Source organism: Rhinopithecus bieti, unplaced genomic scaffold (assembly GCF_001698545.2).
Source record: "Rhinopithecus bieti isolate Rb0 unplaced genomic scaffold, ASM169854v2 scaffold_51152, whole genome shotgun sequence".
NCBI lineage: Eukaryota > Metazoa > Chordata > Mammalia > Primates > Cercopithecidae > Rhinopithecus > Rhinopithecus bieti.
In genome coordinates this window covers 510238-525795 of record NW_016820554.1, presented here as the reverse complement: position 1 = coordinate 525795, position 15558 = coordinate 510238, and the positions used below count along the sequence as shown (strand labels likewise).

Here is a 15558-nt window from a genome sequence, read left to right as displayed (position 1 = left end):
AAAAAAAAAAAAAAAAAAAAAAGTTTCTCACAACCAAAAGCTTTTCTCAAAACTGTTACATGTGCTCTTTCTTATATCTTACTAGTTTTAAAAGGAGTCCAATACAAATATAGTATTTTACCAATTGTTTAGTTCCAAGAAAAATGAATGTGGTTTTACTGAAGATATAATTTATGAATAAAAGTTTGGGTTCATTATTTAACTATCTATATACTTAAATTTAAAATAATATCAATATTTTTCTGTGATTAATCATTAAGTTTACAGCAAAGTAGGGCAACTTTTCAAGTGAAATATGAATCAGCTAAATACATTCGACCACTGATAACAGCAAATAATTCAATGTTGTAATTTTCAATATTAGAAATAGTTTCAGGGATACTATATCAGAAAATAGATTTATTCTGTAGATCAGTGTTTTCTCAATATTGACATAACTGAATCACTATGGCAAGAGCCTTTGGTTATAAACCTAAGATGAACAGTCCAAATGTGAGATAAGATTAAAAAGTCTGACTTTTGTTAGGACTGGCTTCTAATCAGTACTTCAAAATCTCTGGTCAATGAATGCTCCAGATCAAATATTTACCAATTCACTACAAATTTAAACATATAACATGTAGTGAACTTTGGAAATATTAATCTATTCAATTATTCTGTCATTATGTCCTTCAGATTATTTAGTTGCCAAAGTGTTTATTTTTTATTTTATTAAATTACATGAATACAGAAAATATATATATTGTAAGTGTATAACTCAGAATTTTCAAAACTATATACACCATATAGTCAGACTGTAGATAAAGAAATAATAAATTTTCGTACCAAAAAGCCTCTCAGACTCTCATCCATCACATCAGCCCTTCCTTAGACAAAAGCAACATTGCCCTGATCTGTAATAGTACAGGTAAGCTTTGCTTGTTTTATACTTAATATAAATGGAATCATATATGTGTCTTTAAGTCTGGCTTCTTTTGTTCAATGTGATATTTCAGAGATTTATTCATATTTTGGCTAGTCCATTCCTTCAAGCTTTATACAACTCCAGTGTGTAAATATACCACAATTTTAAAATCATTTTTAATTGACGTGTATTTTATTGTGATTTGAAGAATTATAATTGTATATATTTATGAGGTAAAATTGGATGTTATTATGTACATATATAATGAAGAATGATTAATTCAAGCTAATTAACATATCTACCACTTCAAATACTTATTTTTATGGTGAGGATATTTGAAACGTATTAGAAATATATTCTGTTAGCAATTTTGAGACATATATTTTTATTAACAATAGTCAACGTGCTATGCTATAGATCTAAAAACCTATTTCTTCTGTCTAACTGAAACTTTGTAACATTTGATGATCACCTCTTCATACCTCCCCTCCCCTTTCTAGTCCCTTCTATTCACCAATCTCTTCTTCCATGATTTTGGTTGTTTTTATGCTCTATTTTGATCAAATATATCTTAAGGGAGCCTACATTTACTAACTCTTCCTAAATCTATTTATCCTTTCATTGTGTAATTTGCGTTATTTCCAACAACAACAACAAAATACTTTGTTGAAGCCATCATTGTGTTTTTTTTATTGTCTGGAACATGTTTTGTCACCTTCACACAGTGCTGGGATAAACCCTTTGGGACCAACCCCATTCAGGACAGCCAGAGCTCTCAATATTTACAACAGCAATGCAAATAGGGGCTTCAGGCATAATTAAGAGCCAAAAATAAAGCAATGATCTAGCAGCAAAGAATCAAGGAGCAAATATATTTAACTATAAATGAAACAAATTGGACAGATAAAACTAGAATTAATAATCAATCCTCCAATGCAATTCACAAACATTTACTCATAAGAAACAACAGCAAACAGGAAATCATGACCTTTTCAAAAAGACAGAACAAAAATTGAGTGACTGACCCAAACAAGATGCTGATTTGTGAGCTCTCTGACCAAGAATTCAAAATAGCAGTTTTCAGGAAACCCAGTGATCTCCAACACAACACAGAAAAGCAATTCTGAAATTTATTAGAGAAATTTAACAAAGATATTAAAATAATAAAAAATCAAACAGAAATCATGGAATAGCGAAATGCATTTCCTGAACTGAGTAATTCATTAGAGGGTCTCAACAGTAAAATGGACCAAGCAGATAAAAGAATCAGTGAGCGAAAAGACTATTTGAAAATACATAGTCAAGGCTGGGCATGGTGGCTCATGCCTGTAATCCCAGCACTTTGGGAGGCCGAGGTGGGTGGACTATGAGGTCAAGAGATCAAGATCATCCTGGCCCAACATGGTGAATCCCTGTCTCTACTAAAAATATAAAAATTAGCTGGATGTGGTGGTGGATGCCTGTAGTCCCAGCTACTCAGGAAGCTGAGGCAGGAGAATCACTTGAACTTGGGAGGTGGAAGTTGCAGTGAGCCAAGATCGCACCACTGCACTCCAGCCTGGGTGACAGAGTGAGACTCTGAAAACAAAAACAAAAACAAAAACAAAAAAGGAAATACATAGTCAGAGGAAAACAAACAAACAAAATAACATGGAAAGGAACAAAGACCACCTATATGACACAGAAAATTACCTCAAAAGACCAAATTGAAGAATTATTGGTATTCAAAAGTGACCTGAGCAAGATCAAGGAGTAAAAATTGTAGCTAAATAAATAATGAAAAACTTTCCAAAGCTTGAGAAATATGCAGGTATAGAAAGATCTGGGAATACTAGTCAGATTCAATCCCAATAAGACTACCTCCAAGGCATATCATAACCAAACTCCCAAAGATCAATGAAAAAAAGAGGATCCTAAAAGTAGCAAGAGAAAAGAAGCAAAAAGGATGAGTTCATGTCCTTTACAGGGACATGAGTGAAGCTGAAAACCATCATTCTCAGCTAACTATCATAAGATCAGAAAATCAACCACTGCATGTTCTCAATCATAAGTGTGAGTGGAACAATGAGAACACATGGACACAGAGAGGGGAACATCACACATTGGGGCCTGTCGCGGGTTGGGGGGCGTAGGGGAGGGTTAACATCAGGAGAAACACCTAATGTTGGTGATGGGTTGATGGGTGTAGCAAACCACCATGGCCTATGTATACATAAGTAACAAAACTACATGGTCTACACATGTAACCCACAACTTAAAGTATAATTTAAAAAAAAAAGAAGAAGAAGAAGCAAATACTATAAAAGACATAAAAGGAGCTTCGATTTGTCTGGCAACAAACTTCTCAATGGCATTTTCAACGTGTTCAAAGGGAAAAAAATTGCAACTAAAAAATATTGTATTAGGCAAAGTCATCCTTAAAACATGAAGAGATAAACTATTTCCCAAAGAAACAAAAACGGAGGAAATTTACCACCACCAGATTCATCTTACAAGAAATGATAAAGGAAGTTCTTCAATATGAAAGTAAAAGCATACAAATACGCCCAAAAAAAAAAAAAAAAAAAGCTTTCAAGGTATAAATCCCACTGGTAAAATTAAGTACAAGGACAAACTCAGAATATTCTGTCACTTTAATTTTGTTATGCAATTCTCTCATAACCTTATATGAAGCCCAACAAGTAGTCTGTCAAAAACAATAATAGCTATAGCAACTTTTTAAGAGATAGCATTAAAAAATCTGTAAATGGAGGAATTCGAGACCAGCCTGGCCAACATAGTGAAACCCTGTCTCTACTAAAACCACAAAAATTAGTCGGGCGTGGTGGCGGATGCCTGTAATCCCAGCTGCTTGGGTGGCTGAAGCAGGAGAATAGCTTGAACCCGGGAGGCGGAGGTTGCAGTGAGCCGAGATCGCGCCACTGCACTCAAACCTGGGCGACAGAGTAAGACTCCATCTCAAAAACAAACAAAAAACAAAAAGTAAACTAAGACAACTAAAAGTAAACATGTGGGTGAGTGGAGTTAAAGTGTAAAATTTTTTTGCGTGCTTTTTGCCTTTGTTTGTTTCTGTTCTTACGTTTGTTATCCAAGGTAAGTTGTCGTCTCTTTAGCACAACTTGTTATACCCATAAGACAATTTTTGTAAGCCTCATAACTTGAGATAAGTTCATGGAAATGAAAAGTAACAAATTAAAACACACTACCAAAGAAAATCACTTAATCACAAAGAAAGTAAGAAGAGAGGAAGAGACTAAAACCAACCAGAAAACAAGCTACAACATGGCGGTAGTGTGCACTTATTTATCAATAATAACACTGAATGTAAATGGTCTCACTTCCTCAATTATAATGTATACAGTGGCTGAATGAATAAAAAAGTAAGACCCAACTATACGTTGCCTTCAAAAAATCCACTTAACCTAGAAAGACACACATAGACTGAAAGTGAAGGGGTGGAAAAATATACTCAATGCAACTGGAAAACAAAAGAGCAGGAGTAGCTATACCTGCATCAGACAAAATAGATCAAAAATCTAAGATTTAAAAGACTTAGGAAATCATTATAAAATGATAAAGGGGTCAATTCAGCCAGAAAATATAACAATTATCAATATTTTTATGCCCAACAACAGAGTTTCCTATAAGTATGTAAAGCACACATTAGGAGAGCTAAAAATATACATAAGACTAAAATAAAATAACAGCAGTGGAATTTAAACACCCTAGTATCAGTAATGACCATATTATCCGACAGAAAATCAACAAAGAAAGAGCACAGTTAAACTATGCACTAGATTTAATAGGCCCTAAATGACATTAACAAAACATTTCACCCAACTGCTGCAGAATATACATTATTTTCTTCAGTGCATGGAACATTCTTCAGAATAGGTCATATCTTAAGCAGCAAAAAAGTCTGAATAAATTAAAAAATAAAAATCTTATCAAGTAATTTTTCTGACCACAATGAAATAAAAACCACAAGTTGAAAACAAGAGGAACCTTGGAAAATACACAAACATATAGAAATTAAACATCCTACTAGACAGCTAGTGGGTCGATTAAAAAAAAATAAGAAGGAAATGAAAAAAAATGAAAACAAAAATACAACAAACCAAAACTTCTGATACACAGTTAACATCTGTATCAAGAAGTAATATGTTTACAGTAATATGTAAACATATAGTAATATATTTATAGTAATAAATGCCTAAATTAAGAGTATGAAGACTTCAAATAACCTAACAATGCACCTTAACGAACTAGAAAAGCAAAAATAAACCAAACCCCAAATTAACAAAATAAATAATAAAAATCACAGCAGATATGAATAAAATTGAGACTAAAAAAATATATAAGATTAACAAAAGGAAAAGTTGGGTGTTTAAAAAGATATTAACAAACCTTTAGCCAGGTTAAGAATAAAGGAAGAAGAGGCAAATAAATAAAATAAGAAATGAAAAGGGAAATAAATGAAATTTATACTAGAAAATACATCAGATCAATGATAGAAAAAGTTGGGCTTTTGAAAAGCTAATCAAAATTGACAAATCCTTTGTCTAAGAAAAAAGATAAATGCCTAGTTATATAAAATCAGAAATGGAAAAGGAGACACAACGACTGAGAACCCAGAAGCACAAAGAATTGTTAGAGACTATGGTGAATAACTACATGCCAACAAATTGGAAAACTTGGAAGAAATGAATAAATTCCTGAACATATACAACTTACCAAGATTGAACCATGAAGAAATTAAAAAATAATAATAATAACAAACCAATAATCAGTATGGTGATCAAAGAGGTAATACAAAGTCTTCCACCAAAATGAAGCTCAGGATCAATGGTTTCACTGCTAACTCTACCAAAATTTAAAGAACCAATATCAGTTGTACCCAAACTCTCCAAAAATTTGGAAGGAAGGTAATACTCCAAACTCATTAATGAGGTCAGCATTACCCTGATACTAAAACCAGACAAAAACATGACAAGAAAGCAATAAGAACACTACAGGTCAATATCACTGATAAGCAGAGATGCAAAGGTCATCAACAAAATACTAGCAAATCAAATTCAACAACACATTAACATGATCAAGTGAAATTCATCCCAGGGATGCAAAGATTGTTCAACACATTCAAATCAACAAACATGATACATCGCATTAGCAGAGTCAAGAACAAAAACCATATCATTATTTCAATAGATGCCAAAAAAGCACTTGATAAAATTGAACAACACTTCATGATAAAAACTCTCATCAAAATGGGTACAAAGAGAATACACCTCAAAATTTTGAAGGCTGTGTATTATAAACCCACAGTTAACACTGTGCTGAATGAGAAAAATAACCTTTTCTTTGGAGATATGCTTTTCCTTTAAGTACTGGAATAAGATAAGAATGCTTACTTTCACCACTTTTATTCAACATGACATGAGGAGTCCTCTCCAGAACAAGTAGGGAAAATAAATAAATAAAAAACATAAAAATTAGAAAAAAAAAGTCAAATTAGCCTTGTTTGTAGATAACATAATTTCATACCTAGAAAAAAAACTCAATAAAAACAATGTTAAAACTGGTAAAAACATTCAGTAAAGTTTCAGAATACAAAACAAACTACAGAAATCAATAAATAATCTGAAAAAACAAGAAAGCAACCTCATTTACTATGGCTACAGCTATATAAAATACCTCAAAGCAATCAAGCCAAATAATGGAAAGATCTATATAAGAAAAACTATGAAATTCTTATGAAAAAAGTACAAGAAAACACACATACAATGTAAAGATATTTCATACATGTGGATTGGAATAATTAATGTTGTTAAAATGACAATACTACCAAAGTAGTTTATAGATTCAGCACAATCCCCATTAAAACAGTGACATTCTTCACAGAAATAGAAAAAAAAAATCTAAAATATATGCAGAACAACAAAAGATACCCAAATAACTAAAGTAACCATGAACAAAAAAGAATGAAGCTAGAATTATCACACCACCTGACTTCAAAATTTACTACAAAGCTAAAGAAATCAAAACAGCATAGTACTGGGATAAAAGCAGACACATAGATGAATGGAATAGAATAGAGAACCCACATAAATATCCACACATTTGCAGCCAACTCAACTTTGACAAAACTACACATACGTTGGGAAAAAGAAAATCTTTTAAATAACTATTGCTGGAAAAACTGGATAATGTTATGCAGAAAAAAATCTATACCCCTATCTTTCACCATACACAAAATCAAATAAAATAAATTATAGACTTAAATCTAAAACTTAAAATATAAAAGTAAAAAAAAAATTATTTAGGAAACACTATAGGACATTGGTCTGGGCAAATTTTTTTGTTTGTTTGTTTGTAAAACCTCAAGATTACAGGAAACTGAAGCAAAAAAATAGACAAATGGAATTATATCAAGCTAAAAAGCCCCTGTACAGTAAACAATCAGCAAAGTGAAGAGATAACCCACAGAATGGGAGGAAATATTTGCAAACCATTCATCTGTCCAGGGATTAATAACCAGAATGTATAAGGAGCTCAAATAACTCAATAACTACAACAAAATTTGAAAAACAAAAACTAATAACCCAATTGAAAACTGGGCAGAACATCTGAACACACATTTCTCATAAGAAAACATAAAGATGGCAAATAGGTATATGAAATCATGCTCAACATCACTAATTATCGGATAAATGCAAGTCAAAACCACAATGAGCTATCATCTCACCCAATTTAAAATGGGTTGTATTAAAAGACAGGCAATAACAGGTGCTGGTGAGGATGTAGAGAAAGGGGAACCCTCCTGCACTATTGGTGGAAATATAAATTAGTAGAGCCACGAAGGAGAACTCTATGGAGTTTGCTCAAAAACCTAAAGTAGAACTACCATATTATTAATCTTACTACTGAATATATATCCAAAATAAAGGAAATCAGTATATTGAATATATATCTGCATTCCCTTATTTATTGCAGCACTATTCCCAATAACCAAAATACGGATTCAATTTAACTGCCCGTCAGTGGATGAACAGATTAAGAGAATGTGGTACATATGCACAATGGAATATTATTCAGCCATAAAATAGAATGAAATCTTGTCATTTGCAACAACATGGATGGAACAAGAGGCCTTTATATTAAGTGAAATAAATCAATCACAGAAAGGCAAATGTTCTAACCCACAAGTCCCCACTCATATGTGGAAGCTAAACAAAGTAGATTTCATGAAGATAGAGAGTAGAATGGTGGCTTCCAGAGGCCAGGAAGGGTAGTGGGGTTTGAAAGAAAATGAAGGGGAAAAAAAGAATATAAATGTACTTATTATGTGTGTTTAAAATGGTAAAGATAGTAAATTTTATATGTATGTTTTAACTAAGTAAAAATAAAACAATCATAACACAACTCACACAACACTATAAAATTAAAATTTAGATAATTTCATTATAAAAATAAGCAAAGTGAAAATAAGCACTAATGAGAATCATGTTGAAGAAGGTATGGAACAAACGCTGTCTTCATTTTGCTGCACAAGAGAAACAGCAGCCACTAGAAAAGTAGAGAAAGACCTCAGAAGTATCAGATGATAACTTAAAAGTTCTTGTACTGAGAAAAGGAAGAACTTTATTTATTAAGTGACTAATACATCAACTTAGGATCAGACTAAACTCTAATGCCAATAGTATGTAGAGATACACAAAGCACCAGTTGGTAACCAGTTATAAAAGCAATGAAAATGATCATTTGAAAGAATAAAAAAATGAAAATCTTTCCAACTGTGTAATAGTTTGTTGCAAAATGACAAATTAGCCATTTCAATATATTTTTGTCAGTATTTAAAAGTGTTAAAATACATGTCTTACCTGATTCCTCAAAGTCACTGTTGTAGGCTTTCCAGGTTTCAGTTATTCGAAGAAGATTCTCTTCCATGGCTTGAATATCCATGGAGGGGCAGTTGCATTCTGGAAATTTGGGACCACAGTGACACCAGCAGTCATTTTCCTTGCAGATAAACTCTCCCTCTGAATTGCAAGCAATGTAACTCAAAGCTGCTTGTACAAAACGTTCCTGAAGATAGTCTGGGAGAAGTACTTGAAGCCCTTGAAGAACAAACAAAGAAATCAAACAAATTTACTCTGTTAAAGAAAAAATTAAAATACTTACTTAAAATATTCAATCAAAACTGTAAATAATTTAGTATATTAAATTTTGAATTATGTGTTTTTAAACTATCAGAAAAGTATCTGAGTCTATATACTGCAAATATTTATAACTCTTTCAACATATTCTGACTGCATGAATATGAAACTTCTGAAATAGAGATGATTAATCATGGAGATGACTGAAAACTCAGACTATTTGATGTAATTTATCACAATATTTGGTTATTTTTACATAATATAGACGGAGACTATCTTTCTAAACCTTTGAAAATACACATATGCATTTATTTTCTACCAGTTGATTTCAAATTGTTTTAAATATTTTCATTTTGCTTGCAGTAGACTATCAGCCCATATCAATGTAAATATCACATAATGGGTTGTGCCATTGGTAAAATACATATTGAATGTTGATGGTAAGGCTTATCTCATGCCATTAGCAACATATAAGTTATATAATTCTGTTTTCCAAGAGTGAGTACTAAAAATGACTATAGGAGTCAGATGGACTGATTTAGTTATTTCACAGTTTATATGTTTGCCATGTATAGACAGCCTTAGTGGCATAGCTTGTTAGTTTGCTAGAAATATGTTTAGTAAAGTTGCTATCTCTTAAAAAACTCTCCAAAATATTGTAAAATTAAGATTTTGGGTTTTCTCAGGGTGTAACATTTATTATGATATTTCGAAAAGGTAGTTTTTCATATTTCTGGCTACTTAAGAAAACTTAAATACTAAATATTTAAACAAATAAGCAGGTAAAAATAAACACAAAGCTAAGGAAAAATCTGGTAATAGCAAATTGTTACTTACCAGAAATTGAAATTTTATAGCTTTATATGTTTTCTGTTTAACAAAATAAATCAATTTTGACCCTTGACTATTATCTTAGAGGTTGATTTAATAAAAATCATAGGTTTACATTGAGAAAAAAACTTAATTTACAAATATCTTGACAAATTGCAAAATTTCTTTTGCAAACTGTTGGAAAAAGTACTCTTAGAACTTCTATATTCGATTTTGTATTAATTTTCATTTCACCTGGAATAAATATTTATTGAACACTCTCGTTTTGAAGAAAATTGCCAGGTAAGATACAAAAGTGACGATGACCGAGAAATTTCTTTGTCACAGAGATATTTGCAGTATATTTAAGAAAAATAAAAAAAAAATTCAACTATATAAGATACATGTGATTCAATTAATGTAATTAATTGGCTAAGCAATTATATTAGGTTCAAAAAGGTAAGAAAACTTTTATTAAAAGTTAGGCATTGAACACTATTTGACAGATGTAGAGTTTTCAATATTGAGTGATTGTGGTGAAGAGTGATACATTAACAACATCACACACAGATAAAAAGCTGGGGTATACATTAATATATTTTGGAAATGAAAGTAATAATATTGTTTCGTTGCACATGGGTTATAAGAATACAATGAAAGAGGTGCTTACACACATAAATGGGGAGTCATGTTGTTGGGATTTGGGATTCCTGTATCAGGGAATACAGAATTAATTCATTTAGATTTAAATTAATTTTACCATGTGGGATACTAAGAGTGCTACTTATTTGAAGGTAGAAGACAAAGAATTGACTAATTTTTAAGATTAGATTTAATATCTTTTTTTTTTTTTTTTTTTTTTTTGAGACGGAGTCTCTCTCTCTCTCTCGCCCAGGCTGGAGTGCATGCAGTGGCCGGATCTCAGCTCACTGCAAGCTCCGCCTCCCGGGTTCACGCCATTCTCCTGCCTCAGCCTCCCGAGTAGCCAGGACTACAGGCGCCTGCCACCTCGCCCGGGTAGTTTTTTGTATTTTTTAGTAGGGATGGGGTTTCACCGTATTAGCCAGGATGGTCTCGATCTCCTGACCTCGTGATCCACCCATCTCGGCCTCCCAAAGTGCTGGGATTACTGGCTTGAGCCACCGCGCCCGGCCTAGATTTAACATCTTTAAGAAGATTGAAAATATCCAAGCTAGAGAAAGCAATTAAGGTAATAGAGGAATAATGAGAATCTGCTATATAGTACTTTATTTGATCTAAGGCAAATAAAAAGTGTTAAAATACTTAGAGGCATAAAATGATACAATCAGAAATTTTCTTAATCGTCTAGTCTTATGGTTTACCAAATTACTGCACATTTTAGATACACCTAGTGATTTATTTTCTGAAAATTTTAAGTGCTAAAACAATTTGAATAATTCAGAGTTTTGCTCAAGGAACTCAGGAATCGGTATATATTTATTAAAAGACCTAAGGTAACAGTTATTGAGTGTGGACTACAAACTTGTAAACTGCCAATCTATTTTAATCTTAATTGCACACAAAAAATCAAAGAATTCACGTACCATTTTCATAGTCATAAAGCACATCTTTGCATTACAACTTTGAATATGTAAGATGGTAGTGCTTTTGGAGAAATACAGAATGCAGGAGATGTAATTTGGGGAAGAAAGATTGGTGGCAAGAAATGGTGAGTTCTGTTTTAGAAACACAAATATTCCTGCTGTGATGATACATACATACACTGCTAAAAGAAGGAAACTCACATTCTGAAAAACCATTCTAAAATCAAAGAGTTTTGAGAAAAGAGGCTTAAGGACGCATAGCTCAGAACACTTGAATTTTATGACCAGACCACCAATATGAACTAGTTGGTTCCTAGAGAGACAGCTTGGCCTGCTCTGACAAACAACTCAAGAGTGGTTCAGGGCTCGCCACGAAATTTTCTTTTTTTCTTTTTTTTCTGTAATGTACAGAAACAAGAAAGCAGGAATACTGACAGCACTATACTTAGAACAGGTCCACCTGGTGCTGGAACAATGCTTAACAAAGCTTCGTTTTGAACCTATGGGCTTCCTGTAAAAGCCAGGATGTGAGGGCAACTGTTACAAGCTGAGAACCAGAGAGTAAAAATATGAATGTTTCCGGTGTGAAAGGACTAGTTTGTCTTCAACCCATCTTCTCACTAGAACCAGCTAGGAAATCTAGGTAAGTATTAAAAATAATCTGTCTGAAGAGATAACAAGGACAAAAACGAAGTGAGAATTTCTGGGGTTAACCTGGAAAGAAGGAAATTCCGCAGGCAGAGTGAACCTAATATTGGCTTGTATGGTTTGGCTCTGTGTCCCCAGCAAAATCTCACCTTGAATTGCAATAACCCCCACGTGTCGCGGGAGGGACCCAGTGGGAGGTAATAGAATCATGGAGGAAGGTTTTCGCATGATAGTTAGTAAGTCTCAGAAGATCTGATGGTTTTATAAATGGGGCCTCCCCTGCACAAACTCTATCTTGCCTGCCATCATATAAGATGTGACTTTGCTCCTCCTTGCCTGTGTCTTGATTGTGAGGCCTCCTTGGCCATGTGGAACTGTGAGTCAATTAAGCCTCTTTTCTTTATAAATTACCCAGTCTCAAGTATGTCTTTATTAGCGACATAAGAACAGACTAATATATTGGGCATATCTTTTCCATTAGAGTTCTGCCCAGAACAAAGTACAAATTGACATTTATACCAACCATGACAGAGACAGTAACTTCATCAGGATTTAGTTACTAGATGAGCTACATAAACAAAGAGTAAAGAAAAAACAACACACACACACACACACACACACACACACACACCCCCACTAGCTTTCACCAGATCTGAAGTATAGTTCCAATTGGCATATTTCAAAATGAATTAAAATAGCATTGAAACAAAACTAAATCTTCTCTGAAGGAAAATGCACCATCAATAATTTTAAGATATTTGTATAAGCTTTCATGCACAACAGAATTCAATAAAATATGATGAACATATAAAAAGACATGGGATGGTATAGAGGTTATCAAACAAGAATGATAAATTAATTTCAATCACATGATCAAAAATTTAATAACTAAACAGACAATATGGCAAGGAACCAGAAATTATAAAGAAAATCAAGTGGCTATTTTACAAATAAAAATGCATAATTTGAAATTAAGAACCAATGGATAGCTTTAACAGCAGCATAGACATTTAACAGATAATTCGTGAACTGAAATATGTCAGAAGAATATGTTTAAAAGGAATAAAAGGGCAAAAAGATATAAAATACAGAAAATAGCAGAAAAGATTTGTGTTATGATGGAAAGGCCTAAACCACATTTAATTATAACCCAGAATGAGAAGAAAGAAAGGAAATAAATGATATTTGTTAAACAAATATAAAACAATATTAGAAAATTGATGAACATAAAAAATTATAAATTAATTTACAGCATATCAGCATATGTTATGGAAAGACAAACAGCTAAGTAAAAATGACCAGCTAGTCAATGTTCTTCAGTGCTATTTTGCTCATGGACTACCTTAAATAGTTTTGAAAACATAAACACTACTTTAGACATGAGTAAGCTCTTGTTTAAAATTTTCATCATACATAAAAGAGGCCCAAAGTTGGTAAACTCTGTGGTATTATTAATATGTATATTTTACAACAAAAATATTACACTGTCTCTATATATGTACAAATGAAATATAATTCCTGTTGATTTGGTAACTAATACATATTTTTAAAATAAAATTTGCACGAGATATACAAATATAAAAATAAAATATGTATATATGTATGTATAGTGTGTGTACAGACATATGTTTGTGTGAATTATGAGCATTTTAGTAATGACCTTCTTTTTCATACATCTGCTCTTCAAATAGAAAAGAATTGTTCCTGAAATAAAATTATTCACATTCACACACACACACGTGCACACACACATCTCTTTCCTCCTTCAAGTCATTATTTCATTCTATTATGCTTAAATATTTTTATTCAAATACAATAAATTTCATTAATCAATGTCTTTTATTAATCATAGACATACTTATCTTCTATAAAAGTAAATAGCTTGAAATGTATATATGTATGAATATATTTACTGAAAATTTAAATAATATGAAATATCATATAGTATAATATATGCTATATATAATTTCTTGATAATGAAAATTTTAATATTTCTGACATAACCATCATATGTAATATGCAATTCAATAGAAGTACACTTATTATAAGTATGAAGAAATGTTTTTTTAAAGCAAATATAATCAGCTCTTTGAAAGTATATGACTTGAATGATTGAATAGGACTTTTGTTGATTGGTTTATGCACTTTTTGGCTAGAGTGACCCTTCCTTCAGTGTAAATGATTATCCGTCTTCATTTTTATGTATGTAAGCACTGAGAAAATGTGTTTCAATAAATTAACAAATATTAACAAAAGAGTTTTATGAAGCAGCATCATTCAATTTTATTATAGGCCAAACCACTTATGAACCATCATTAAAATTACATTTAATCGGGAGGCCGAGACGGGAGGATCACGAGGTCAGGAGATGGAGACACATCCTGGCTAACACGGTGAAACCCGTCCTCTATAAAAAAAGCTTGCAAAAACTAGCCGGCGAGTGGCGGGCACCTGTAGTCGCAGCTACCCAGGAGGCTGAGGCAGGAGAATGGCAATGAACCCGGGGAGGCGGAGCTGCAGGGCTGAGATCCGGCCACAGCACTCCAGCCTGGTGGACAGAGCGAGACTCCTTTCATCAAAAAAAAAAAAAAAAAAAAAAATTCATTTAATCATCACCCTTGAAAATTTAGCCTACCGTCTGTCAAATTCCCAATTTAAGTAACGAATTTGGAAAAGTGTTTTTTAATTCAGTTTCTATAAATTAATTCATTTTTGCTCAAGTCGGGAAATTTTACCAAAAAAATTACTACGCGAAAAATTTAATAAATGACTTTTAATTATCTGGTTACCACTTTCACTCAAGAGGCCCACCTTTGGTTTTGATGTGTTATACTCATAAGCAGTTGAAAAATTTTCAATATTCAAAATTTTCAAAACATATTTTCAATATGTATTTGCCCAATATTTTCTTATAACTATGTTATTACTACCTAAATATTATTTTTCATCACTAAATTGAAGTTGTGCTATGGATTTTTAAATTTTTTGAAAAAAATGCCTGCTCTGGAATCTTATCAGCAAAATGAGATCTCAAAGTCCATCTTTTATATCTCTAATTTTTTTAAAAATACTGATTCATATACTGATGGTTAAATCATAGCGTTCTGTTCTGAATTTGTTGTCTAATCCAGTTGACTTCAACAATTATTGGTGCTTTATTTGCTTTGCTTAGATAAAATTCCACTTCAGGAACAATTCTTTTTCTACTGAAAGAGGAGAGTTTCAGAAGAAGGTCTTTATCAAAAAACTGTGATAATTTCAGGATTCTTTCAATAATGTATCTAAATTCAGAAGATTCCAAAATGGGACAAACACTCTGATTCTAAAACTTCATCTTGTACTTAGAAACAAAACACAACACACAAGCAACTATCTATATCTATTTATCATCTGTATCTATATCCATCCATTTATCAGACCAAATATCTAACCTGCTAACTCCAAAAGACATGAAGATCTCTGTTGCTACCTTAAT

General features: G+C 32.3%; 1 protein-coding gene across 2 annotated transcripts in view; it reads right to left on the bottom strand.

Annotated features, from left to right (window-relative positions):
• The window catches only part of BRINP3 (BMP/retinoic acid inducible neural specific 3), a 406727-nt gene that overhangs the window by 133487 nt on the left and 257682 nt on the right, over positions 1–15558 (bottom strand). For both annotated transcript variants that reach the window (XM_017859821.1, XM_017859820.1), the window contains exon 6: positions 8785–9021. In XM_017859821.1, the coding sequence (XP_017715310.1) occupies positions 8785–9021 (237 nt within the window). The remainder of the gene's footprint in view (positions 1–8784; positions 9022–15558) is intronic.